A 13,914-nucleotide genomic window follows, 5' to 3' on the forward strand; every position below is an offset into this window, starting at 1 on the left:
AACAGTATTTGCATGTCATGATTAAATTATATATACACATAAACATACACATATATACAATTATATGTGTATATACGACTAAGGTAATTGCAAACAATTTTGTGAATTAATCGGATTACTGTCAATTAATATCTTTTACTTTTAAATCTACTTTTAAGCTCTGTCTGCACTGTAAGTGATGCAGCATAACAAAACTAGGGCTTGACAAGGATCATACAAGAAGTTTTGGGTTTTGTTTGTGTTGCTGTGCCTTTAAGACACAACATTCCATGTGAAATAAACAACACAAATGTGCTGCAGAAACAATTCAAACCTAATGACGACGTTCCCGCCTCAAAATGTTAATTGCAACTTTATTTCACACCACTTTAGATCTTGCAATTGGGAAAAATAACTTTGCAATTAACGTTTTTTGTTGTTTTTTTTACTCTGAGGGCGAAGCAGCTTTAAAAGATTTTAATCATTTCTTTTAATTGTGATTTTAAATCTCACAGTGTGACTTTCTAACAGTCTGACTTTCTCACAAGGCGACTTTCTAATTTTAAACTTTCTAACACAATTACCTTTATTTATTTTTTATTTTGAGGCCCAAAATTGGACTGAAATAATCGAGAGAGATATAAAGAGAGATATTCACAACTATATATATTTTTTCCTCTCAAAATGCTGCATATTCCTAACATTAGGCTCCTTCAGAAAGATTTGCAGAAACAGGAACAGACAGGAATTTTCAAATGTTTTACTCCTATATTGTTAGTTCTTCAAGTGTTTAGGATTAATAAATTCTCCTTTACCTCTCCAGAACTGAATTAGCCCAGTTTTACATTTCTGATCACCCAACGGGCATCGCTGGCGCACAGGGTTTGAAATGAACTTTGTCACTCACCGGCTAATTTGGCTACTAAATTAATTTACCGGCCATTCAGAACTTCTACTAGCCAAAAAAATAAATAAACCAGATTAACTACTTCACAGCTTATATATTTTTTATACAATTTGAATTTCATACATTCATTTCTTATTCAACCAAAATCCTGTCTAGCCATCTCCTCCCTTCCTTTTTCATCCTCATCCTTTTCACCAAAAATAGATTTTTTGTGAAACATCAAACACATGTCATCAAACACTGGCTTATCCTGTGGTCTCAGGATAAGCCAGGGTCTGCTAAAATTGTAGGATGTTGGAAAATTACAATGTCTTTTCAGTTAACCAAATGCTTAATGTCCTCCGAGCTCTCATCTTCAGCTGTATCAGTAAGGAAGTGCTGTTTTTCACCTCGCCACATTATTATTATTATTTTTTTTTATCTTCGCTTCAGTGCAAATGAATTGCATGCCTTTATTTGTTGTGTAGTGACGGGTTTATTCAAGTAAGCTAGATATGTATATATATATATATAATACAGCAATACGCTGTATTTAATACATCATGATGACTCACTAGTTGAGTATTTACGTTAAATCTGCGCAGATTTGGCTTACACAAACTTCCCCAGCAAAGTGAGTAAACATAATAAGTAACAGGCCAAATTGGCTAGTGATTTGACAGCGTTACCCACCACAGTTGATTTTTACCCACATTTGGCGGGTGTTCATTTCAAACCCTGCTGACGCAAAAACCGTGTCGACGTATTCATCTAATGTCAGAAAGATGCTAAAGGTCACGTTTCAGATGGCACATGATAAAGGCATTAATAAATCCATTTAACTTTCCTTTCAGGGAGGACTGTGAATACATGGGCAAACTAGAAGATTTTAAAATAGCTCCCAAAGATTTGATCCGATTTCCAAAAATTGCCTAGAACACTCCATGTGCACCCCATGCTAAAAAGACAGCCGGTTCAGATTTTAAACCATGAGTGAAGCAAGCTTTAACAAAAGTTGAAACTAGCTTAGCTGTGGCATGAGGAACTTGCAAAAAAAAAAAAAAAAAAAGCAGTTAAAAGTGATTGAAAAGCATTTTTTTCTCTCTCTTTAGAACATGGAGGCTAAAAGGTCAAACAGATCTGTCAAGGGTCAAAATATATATTTCTAAGCTCGTAATTACAAAAAATGAGAATTAATTTATCATATGGTTATAATGCACAGATTTGGGAGCCAAAAAATAGAAACAAGTAAAAAAGAATGAACATGTTGCGTGGAAACACTTTCATATTTAATGCTGGTCATTTGACTAAACTTTAAGCTGAGTATATACAGTGGAGCATTGAATCATTGAAGAGGGCATTTAATAACTCCTGTGCTGCACAAAATTGATACGGAAGATTACTTCTTAAAAACCTTCCACTTTACACGGTATGACCCTTTGTAATGTATGCATGTTTGACCTAACAAAGCTTAAATCATGAATCTTTGTATTCTACCATGATTAATATAACTATCATTCTTCAAATGGCTCAGAGTCAAGGCTCACGCAATAAAAGGTCATTTTAAAGCAGGTCGTGGCCTTATCCTCAGTCAACATGGTTTGGTAATGACATGACATGACATGAATATGTGTCTTTCAGTGTGCAATAAACAATAAATACTAGCGTTTTAAATAGAAAAGCATGTGACCCCAGGGGGTAAAGATTGCACCCTCTGTATTCGGATGACATCATTTGACCTCTCAGGGTGACTGAAGCTCACCTGGATGCTGACTCTTTCGATGACGCAAGAAATAACGTGGAGAACTTGCATTTTGGTGTCGCATTCATTGACCTGTTGCAACAGCTGGAACAACAGGCCGAAAATAGACTCCAAGTACTGAAGAGGAATAAAATAGGTGTTAATGAATACCTTTAAATCAATAAATGAAATGTAATGATGTCAAATGTTCAAAACAACGGTCTTACCGGTAAGAATTGCTCAGTTCTGAACTCAAAGTCATCGACGGGTGAGGCTGAGTTAAGTGTAATGACTACAATGACCTCTTAAATACACACCTGATTATCAGACATGAAGATGAATAAGGATGAAAGTGATTCAAGCAATCATACGCAAACAAGCGGCAATGGCTATGGGTTAATAGGCAAACTAATTACAAGTGTGCTTAAATACATTCAATTAAAGTTGACAAATGACCACTCTGGTGTAAAGACTGGAAGCTGCGACAGGCTCAGCATCACTCAGAGAAAAGGATATCCAGCTTTAGAGTTGTGGCCGTTTCGATGCGAACCTAAAACAGAGAAAATTTTCATTACTATGCAAAAATTAATAAAGCATGATTTGATCTGTGAAGTATGAAATTTTAATGGGAGAATGTTCCACACCACCAGTGACACCAAATGTAATGGAAATAATAACCTTCTGACCAATGCATTTCCAAAATGTTTTCACTGGTTCATTAATTTATATCAAGAACATTTATATTAATAAACATTTCCATTCTTTTTCCTTGGCTTTAAGATTATTTTTTTTAAGACTTTTGCACTGGTTCTGTATTACAGGATTTTTTAACTAAATATCTAATGAAATGTATGAAAGCTGCCATAACTAAAACATTTTACATTTTCCAGCAGTGTAAAATGTCCATTAATTTGTGTTTGCAAACACACTACCGTTCAAAGGTTTTTTTTGTGTGTTTTTTTTAACACAAAAAAAAATGATGTAATGAGTAATGATGCTGAAAATTCAGCTTCGCACCACAGGAATAAATTACATTTTAAAATATATTAAAATAGAAGACAGTTATTTCACATTATAATAATATTTCATAATGCTACTGTTTTTACCAAGAAGTTTTTTTTAATCAAATAAATGCAGTGAATGAGTTAACATACTGTAACATACTTATTTAAAGTTTACCCTGCATATCAAACTGAGCTAGGAAAATTTTACAAGCTTCACCTCCAAAAAACTCTTTTAAGGACAGCCATTCATTTCACCTTAAATCAGTGTGGTGCATGTCGACAAGAGACCTCTAAGCCTACTCAAGTTTCCTCAACATATAAATCTTGAGAGTTAGCCTGTAACCAAAACAAAATTAACATCATTAAAAGGTCTTGCCGGTACGGGATAACAGAGGAGCCTGAGGGTGTTTAGCAAGGATTGCATAAAGAGTGTGACTCAAGCAGGTGGCTAATGACAGACCCCAACACCCTCTCAAAATGATCTATTACACAGGCTGATGGGACAGCATGCTGCGCTCCACAAAAAGGTTTAGAACGAGCAATAGCAGGAGATTATGAAATTTCCCCAACACATCAAACTTAATGATCAAGCAATTTTCTGAGAAATAGCCAAGGGCCTGAAGCAATGAATTTAAGTAGTGAACAAAGACCGAAATGGACAAGAAAGACATCTTAACTACTGATTGGTCTGATTCGTCTCTGAATAATCCTTCCATTAAAAGCCTGTTCTTACTGGCAGCTGCTTTGCTCTAGTTAGTATATCAAAAACGATCTCTGTTATGTTAATAGAAATGCTGGAAACTCTCACTTTCAGCCACTTTGTTTTTGTACTGTATATAGAAAAAAAGCAGAATGTCAACTTAGGGATGCAAAATAAATATCATACCATATTGGTCATTGGTCGATTTAAAAAAAAAAAAATTACATTTATCAGTAACAGACTATGTTGTACATTAAATTGTTCATGCTCATTTTCTCTATTTTTACGTAAACTTTATATTACATTTGCTGTTTATTTAACATCCAATTAAAGTTCATCTGTTCATTTAAGTACAAACAGTTACGTTAATGACTGGCAGTAATTTGCGAGTGAGTTCAGCCATCTTCAGTCTAGCTCGCTAATAAACAATAATTACGTGTCATCATTAAAACGTAATTACAATCCCTAGCAATCTGTTGAGTTATAGACAGAAGTCAGCAAACTGTTTTTGTGTCGAGACATGACAACTTAGCGGAGCTACATAGAGCTTCAGACATGCCCACTGGCCAAAGGCTGCAGACCAGAAATGTCCCAAGCATGGCATTAGAACAATAAAAGAAAATAATACAGGCAGAGGACAATGTCTCTGCAGACCCAAACAGCACTACACACTTCTAGCAGAATACAATTATCAGTTTATCTGTATCGGCCAGGATTATAATATCGGCAAGTTGTTTTATATCTGTTTTACCACATCTGTGTAAATTATAGGTAACACTTTGTGTCCTAGTTACACATCTTACATGTATTTATAGGCAAAGCAGTAAATTACGCATAATTATATGCAACTAACCCTAAATCTAAACCATAACCATATAAGCACATGTTGTTAATTAATATTACTCCATAATTATTAGTCCATAACTGTATAATTGCACTAACAAGGATGACTTAAAATAGAGTGTAACTAAATTATTATTGTTCGATGAACAAAAGTGTGTGATTTCAGATTTCAGAGTCTCTATACTAAAAAATAAATTAAAAAGTTGCCTGGTTGCCTTAAAATTTTTATTTAATTTAAATTAAAAATTGTAGTTAATACAATGAAGGGGATTGGTGTAATCAACAGAAACTCAAAATAGCATGCTATCTGACCCACATTAATTATCAAAGTGGATTTGAGAAAAGAAAAAAAAGTTGAGACAAATCATAAAGATAATTTTTTACGGTGTAGAAGGCTAAAGCTGTACGACTGTAAGAGAAGCGCCACACAGATTGCACAGTTTGCACGTCTTGTACGCTCCTACAGTATTTAGGCAACCAATTAAGAGACACAAAAACCTGCTTTTTTCTAAGCATTTTCATAGCTACAGACTTTAAAGCATGTAACTAACAGAAACAATATAGTCAGTTCCCGAATTCAATCCATCGTCATTGAAATGGGTTTAGGAGGGCTTACATATTCTACAGAGGATTAAAAGCAGAGATAAGCAGGGTTGCCTCCTCTCTCAGAGGCATCCGCTGCGTAAAACATCAAACACCGGCTGAAAATAAAGCACTCTGCTCCCTGCCAGGGTACAGAGCGCCCACCCAGCAGATATGAGGGAATTATGAGCGAGGAGATGGGATTCTGTGACAGGAACCCTTTAACAAGGTATATGCCTGCCTGCGGATGTCGGACGAGTCCACGTGCCACCTGGCCAACCAGAGCGGCCCATCGGTATGGGTCTGCCTGCATCACCGTTATCACCCTGCTCAGCTTGTCCCCGATATGGCTATGAGCATCTAATCCTGCTTTCTTCGGCTCGTCTGAATGGAGATAGGTGAATAATAGCTATTAGTCTCCACAAGCAATCGCTGAAGACACAGCTGCCAAGGTAATTCCCCCACAAGACTTCCCACGCAAACACATCTTCATGCACTGTTCATTGTTCAGTGTTCACAGTGTTTTGTTTTGGCTATAGACAGTTGTTGTGTTTTGAACATATATAATAATAAAATACAAAGTATTTGAGAAAACTGGAAATTCTAAAATACTATTTATAATAAAAAAAATAATTAAAAAAAAACACCATAAATACTTCTTGTTTTAGAGATGCAACTTTACAGGCAAAGTATGTGCCAAAAAGTTAGGAACTCTCTTAATTGTAACAGTGGCAAAAAATTTGCATTATTTAGCATTCATTGACTACATTAGGAAACATGAACTAACACTGAAAATACTTCAAAAGCATTTAGTAATCTTAGTTAATGTCAACAATTAAAAATACTTTATCAAAATAAAACATTTTGTGTTAATATTTAATAGATCTAAGCTAACATGAACTATGAATGGCTACATTTTTATTGACTATTATTAATAAATATTAATAAATACTCAAACAAATGAATTGCTCATTAATGTTAGGTAATGCATTACCTAACATTAGCAAATGGGAACTTATTGTAAAAAGTTATCAATTACATCATAAAATATACAATATTATTATAATATATAATAATTCTATCATAAATGAATTTAAATATGAATACATTTTATAACTAGAATAATATGAACAATTTGATATAAATAGAATTCTATTTATATATTGAAAGTCTGAATCTGGGACAACGATAAACAAAATAATTGTTTTGTTAAATTTAAAGTTTTAAAGTGATCATCCAAAGATAAAAGTTGAAATCAATCAATCTATTTTTTATATATATATATATATCAATACAAATTATTTGTTTTTGTTTTGTTTTTTCTTCTAAACGCATAGTTAATAACTTAATGTTAAGTTTTTTATTTTTTTATTAAAATCGATTATTTCATCTCAATGCTTCTTTTGGACATGTATATCAGATGTCAAAACATTAAAGAGGAGGTAGTTTTCCCCTAGTAACAGCAGTGCAAGAGAAGGAGCAGTACAGTATTTGCAAATACAAGCTGTATATATGTATGAGGGTGTGTTCATATGAAAGCGATTAGTCTATTCTTTTCAAGCTGACAAACCATGAAATAGAAGTAGCCCGATCTCATTTCCTTTGCATAATAGAGTTCAGGCAATGTTGAAACATATAAGATAAATGATCTACTGCTGTGTTGAAAGATCCTGGAGGCACGAGAGCTCATTTCTGAACAGGCCAAACGCTGTACATTCTTCACATTACCTAGACATACAGTTGTACTGACACGCTTTCTTGTTGTGCCTAGGATAGAGGTTAATGATTAAAAGAACACAGCTGACATCCATTCAGACCAAAACCATCTCATAAATTAATTAAAGCTCTCAAAATTAATGTGTTCATTTTGCGTACATTTGTTTTTCTCCGGTTTAATACTTTAAAAATATTTAAAAACGCAATTACGCAATCCGTTTATTTTTTGTCATCCTTTGGCTGTGCTATATAATCGTATTATCAATGATTCAAGTGCCATTAAACCACTCAAGTGCGATAAGATGCAAAAAAGAACTCAAATCTATGCTGGCGTGCTGTCTGTAAAGCGGCTTTCTGTGAACAAACGCCGAAACCAGACAGCGTGCCAGCTGTCATTGCCAGCATTGAGTTCTCTTTCGTGCTTGAACAAACAAAAACAATTGTCAACAAAATGATGTCAAAATTCCAGTTTTGTCGAGTATCCTGGTAAGCACAGTCTCAGAGGAGTTAAAAAGAGTTAAATGAATAGAGTTGTGAGAAAATAGGATGCGTGTTAGAAATTATACTGATCTTCATTCACTGTGCTTAGAAAAAAAAGATGCCCTTAAAAAAATATGTAAAAGATACTGTCTTTATATTGTTTCTACATTATTTGAGTTTCAATGTGAAAGTATTACAATATAAAAATGTATAAAAAAATATTTAAATGTTAGCTATAAATATGTACACGTAGTCAAAAGTTAAAACATTTTTTAATGCTTTTGAAAGAAGTCTCTTATTCTCACCAAAGCTATATTTATTTGATGAAAAATGCAGTAAAAAAAAAAAAAACACGCAATTTTGTGAAATAATGTTTTAATTTAATATTAATTATCTATTCAAATCAATTTTTTTTTATTTCAACTCCATTCAGATTATATACTGAATGGACAAGACCATTTTGGAGAAACAATTTCAACTTTTCCTACATAATATAAAAAGGCCAAGGCATGTGTAAATGTATCATATTTTCAAATCTATTATTTAAGATTTATTATTTCTTACTATAATCTCAGTCCTTGAAAGCTGTGCTTAACCAAAACCCAAATAAAATGTTCTTGGTAAACATACACTTTGACAAACAAAAGCCATTTTAATTGGTTGTTAAAAAAATTGCCACTCACACAAAAGTTCAAATCTGCAACTTCTTGCACTGAAATTAAAGCAACACAGACCACAACATGTCATTATTTGAATGGTGGATGACTGGCCTATAATGAATTTCTAAGGCTTGAGGAGCTTTAATTGAACCCAAGAAATGACCAATGGGTTGTTTTATAAGCAAGAGGGTAAAATCTCCAGAGTTGTTATGTTGAAGCTGTGTAAGAGTAGTTTGTCTTTGCCTGGAGCCTTCAGGCCCGAGGCAACTGTCAAGTCGACTCAAACTGCGAGTCTGCACACTGACATGACAGCACCTCTAGAGCGCTGACGGCTCACCATGCTCAGACGACGAGCGTTTGTGGAAAAGCACGAAGGTAGAGTCTGCAAATGTGCACAGAAAGTAAACTATCTGTTTAGTGCCCGTCTGCTTGCTGGCTCAATAAAGTGAATATTAAGCTTGTTTTACAGAAAAGAAAATGAACTGTAGATAATGGTTACATTTACAGGGTTTGCTCACCGAAAAAATGAAAATTCTGTGTCTTACACACAGGCAAGCTTATGATCTGGTGTTTTCAAGCGTTTTCAGTGCGGCTTATGCTGCCTTCATGTGCTATCGGAATTATCGTAAATACGAGTTTGCTAGATAAAAATTGGCCTCTCAAGACATATTTACCATTGGGAAGCTTGGGGGTAATTTTGATACCCAAGTTCCTGTGTTAAGTGGGCCATAAACTTTAAACATGGTGGAGGGGAGAATGATTGCTGCTGAAACTGTTCTTCTTTACTAGTCTTTAAGTCTTAAGCGTGTCCCCGGCTTAAGACACTACCACAACTAAAAAGTCCAGTCAATGCAAATACCTCTTCAATTTGGTCACTGAAAAGGGGTTGGAGGACTAAATTGTGCTTTCAAAGTGCACCATATTAATGCATTTAACTTTAAAATATAAAATTTTCTTCTGAGGTCAACCCCCTTATTCTGTGGGAAAAACTGCAATTGGATCAAGACAGCAAAATTCGACCCCAATAACCCTCATTGCATGGGAAAAAAAATTGACATTGACAAAAAACACATTGTTTAAAATATCTTATTTTGTGTTCCATATAAAAACATGTAGTTCCAAACGTGTAGTAAGTCACATTTGGAATGTCATAAAGGTCAGTACATGATGACAGTTTTTATTTTTGGGTGAACTATCCCTTTAATGCTACAAAAGAATTATACTGCTCCAAAAGAAAGAAACCAAAAATGAACACTTAGATGTTCAAACCATCTCAAGAGACCCCCTAAAAAAATAAGAAGTAGTACTGATGAAAGGCTATAAATGCCTCAGGTTTTACATCCAGATTGCCCTGTTGCCAATTGAGACTCACCCCTGAGACGGGACAACATTTCTATGCCTGACATGCTTAGGATGAAATGTGAAATACATTAAATTAATATATTACCGGCATTCAGCATTCCCAGTTTGTCCCGTTTTCCATCGTTCAATAATACTTGTTTATTTGCCATTCCCTCCCTGGACGGGTTCGCTGAGTGAAATGGAGCTGGGTTTTTACTCGGTTTTGTAAGCTAATAACAAACAGGTAAACTTTATTTGGATTCCCTGTCACACGTACCTAGCAGCTGCACAGCTGAAAGAGAGTTAATGGTGTTTGGTGAGCCCATGGTTTGCCTCGTTCCCACGGTCTCTGACTTCAATTTCCTGTGGCACGCACGTAAATACATACACAAACACCCAAGCGAGTGCTCTCGGCCGGGAGCTCTCATACATTTGAACAGCATGCTAATGGTCTGTCATCTCCACAACTTAAATATTTAAACTGGTTCTACTGAGCCTGTGGAGCCTGCAGAGGCGATATGACATGAGAGAGTGGGCCGCTCAACGGCCTTGGTACACACTACACCGACTTCCATAAATACAATGAACATATCAATGAATAAATAAGTGCATGTTAGGGTTGGGCAGTATGACGGCGTAAACAGCGCGATGCTAGAAATATCCACATGAATTACCAATGAGCAGGAGTGCGTTACATTGTTTACATGGTATGTGAAAGTAATGAAAAAACATGGAATATAGAAATACGGAATAGGACGTGTCCCAATTAAGTAAAACAAATCTATTATTATGAGATGCTTGAACAATGCAAATCAGATTGCACAAAGATTATACAATATGCATTAAAAATATGTATTACTTAATGTATTAGGCATTACTTATTTTTATGTACAATGGAATCCACACAGATGATCAAGAATTTGAAAACCTACAGTATAAATCAGGGTTATTATCGCTAACTAAAACTACATCTATTAAAAACAATTAATCAATTGAAATAAAGCTAAAGTAAAATATATATGTATGTATGTACAGTACCAGTCAAAAGTTTGGAAACATTGCTATTTTTAATGTTTTTGAAAGAAGTCTCTTATGCTCATCAAGCCTGCAGTTAAAAAAAAAAAAAAAAAAAAAAAAAACAGTAATATTATGAAATATTATTACAATTTAAAATAATGGTTCTCTTTTTTAATATATTTTAAAATGTAATTTATTTTTCATCAGCAAGTACTCCAGTCTTTGGTGTCTTATGATCATTCAGAAATCATTCTAATATGATGATTTGATACTCAGTTATTATCAATGATGGAAACAGTTGTGCTGTTTAATATATTTTTTTGGAATACTTTTTTCAGGATTCATTGATGAGTAAAACGTTAACAGCATTTATTCATAAAAACAGCATTTATTCAAAATAAAAACATTTCTAACAATATAAATCGTTACCATCATATTTTATCAATTTAACGCATCTTTGTTGAATTAAAGTACTAATTTCTAAAAAAAATAAATAAATTGAACGGTAGTGTATATTGTTACAAAAGTTTTCTATTCTAAATAAATACAGTTCTTTTTAACTTTTTATTCATCAAATAATCCTGAAAAAGGTATCTCAGGTTATAAAAAAAATATTAAGCAGCACAACTGTTTCCAACATTGATCATAAATCAGCATATTAGAATGATTTCTGAGGGATCATAAGACACCAAAGACTGGAGTACTTGCTGATGAAAATTCAGCTTTGCATCACAAAAATAAATTACATTTTAAAGTATATTAAAAAAGAGAACCATTATTTTAAATTGTAATAATATTTCATAATATTACTGTTTTTTTTTTTGTTTTTTTTTAACTGCAGGCTTGATGAGCATAAGAGACTTCTTTCAAAAACATTAAAATTAGTAATGTTTCCAAACTTTTGACTTGTACTGTATGTATGTATGTATGTATGTGTGTATATATATATATATATATATATTTATTTATTATACACACACCCACATATATTATAATGTACACACACACACACACACACACACACACACATATATATTTACTGTATAATAACTTTAACACGGCTATAAATTTATTTTACATTTTTTTTACTTTATGGCATTACCATGATATAAAACTGTGTGAATATGTAAGATTACTGTCCTCCCCTAGTACATATTCATTTTCATGCTAAGCGCTGCACAGCAATAACTTCAACCACCAGTATGACGATGACGACAGAGGTGCAAACTGTGCCGTAATCAACGCCTTAAATGTAAATGTAATCAAGCCGGGAATGGACAACAAGTATGAGTTAAACCTAGATAAAATGCTTGGATGATTTTATGCTACCATTCCCATTTTAAAAATACATCATTTCGTAGCCAGCGACAGCAATCAAAATTCCAATCAGGTTGATGGAAATGAAAATGATTTATGGATCGTCCTTCGCCTTGAATGTTTGAAGAAATCCCAAAAACACTTATGTGATAATTTTCCATCACCGACTGAACATGTCCACTCTGCTGATAAAGCCTTCATTCTATTTTCAGACTCCGATAACGCCACCGAGAAGGGATTTTCACAAACATCTGTATGCATATGATGAACTCCAATAGCCATTGTTGACATCCTACTTGCTAGCATATAAATATATTTTTACCATATACTTAAAAACTTCAAAAGAGAATATTCAAGACGTTCTAAACAAAATATTTTCAAGAAGCTTGAGACACATTTTAAAAAGTCTGAGAGAATCACAACGGCAAAGACGGCCAAGGACCTCAATCAGTTGAGTAAAAATACCAACGATTAAGAAACTGTGCAGACTACACAGCTTTTCAATACAATAACTTTAGGATATTCAACAAATGAATAGTCTCGTGCAATAAAAGATTACTGATATTTAGTCTATCACAGTCTCCACAAAAAGTGGAGCAACAGATTATGTAAAATAATGAGAACATTGCTCACAGCTAGTTATTTGAAGTCAGACAGTAACTGTCTGAATGTGTTACAACAGCGCTGCTCTGATGAGTATAGAAGCTGTGCTTTAATGGTGAGATTTAGAGAATTTTAGAGTTTTACCACGCTAACAAGTCACTGCTAGCACAATGAAGCACAGCATGCTAATGCCGTCAGCAGGATAAATTCCTTTGAAAAATGTAGTCTCTAAATTAACCCCTCTTAACGAAACACCTCTAAAACAAGCGGATTGCCCTGACCCAACCTATCTAGAAAAAAAATCTGTCAATGCATTTAACTGCATAAACCTACATATCTGAAAATCTGATCAGAAAACTAAAAACAGCAAATTAATACAAAATGACTGTAAGCTGGGAAAAGTGCTGGACGGCAAAAAGGTTCTCGCAGTGCGCAAACTGCACATGAAATTGATTTTGAATTAACCGAGGCTAAGCTGCAGGCTGGAGGGTGCATTAGCGATTAGCAACTGGTGATGCTGATTAATGCTATTGTTCATAAGTTGGCATCTAATGATGGCCTCTAATTATTTACCGAGACACAACGAGGGTAATCAGAGACCTCAAGCATCCCTAATTGGGGAAGACAATATTGATTTGAACCAAGGGGCGATTTGTCCAGACTTTCAATGAAAGAAAGCAAGTCAATAATTGGTAATGCTCATTGGGAATTCATAATTGCTCTCTTGCACAACATCACATCAGGGTTATTATCGTTAACTAAAACTAAAAACTTTTATTTTTTTTAAATTGAAATAGATCTGAAATAAAATGATATAAAATAGAAAACATTTGATTAAAAAAGTATTTGCAAAAGAACTGGAAAAGTGGCCTTGGCAACTAACTGAAATAAGTTGAAGTTTTCAAAACAAAAAACTAAAAAAATGAATAGAAATATTTAAAGAGAACAAAAACTGATTAAACAAAATTACAAAAGAAAAAATTACTAAAAAAATTCAAAAACAAATTTAAAAATAAATGCTAATTATTTTGATAAAAACTATAATA

General features: G+C 33.8%; 1 protein-coding gene across 1 annotated transcript in view; it reads right to left on the minus strand.

Moving 5' to 3' along the window:
- Positions 1-13,914, minus strand: part of ipo11 (importin 11) — a 172,617-nt gene that overhangs the window by 84,575 nt on the left and 74,128 nt on the right. The window contains exons 17-19 of the mRNA XM_081349379.1: positions 3,123-3,156; positions 2,834-2,874; positions 2,628-2,744 (exon numbers count right to left, since the gene is read on the minus strand). Of these exons, the coding sequence (XP_081205505.1) occupies positions 2,628-2,744; positions 2,834-2,874; positions 3,123-3,156 (192 nt within the window). The remainder of the gene's footprint in view (positions 1-2,627; positions 2,745-2,833; positions 2,875-3,122; positions 3,157-13,914) is intronic.

This window comes from Scardinius erythrophthalmus (assembly GCF_964197995.2).
Source record: "Scardinius erythrophthalmus genome assembly, chromosome: 20".
Lineage (NCBI taxonomy): Eukaryota > Metazoa > Chordata > Actinopteri > Cypriniformes > Leuciscidae > Scardinius > Scardinius erythrophthalmus.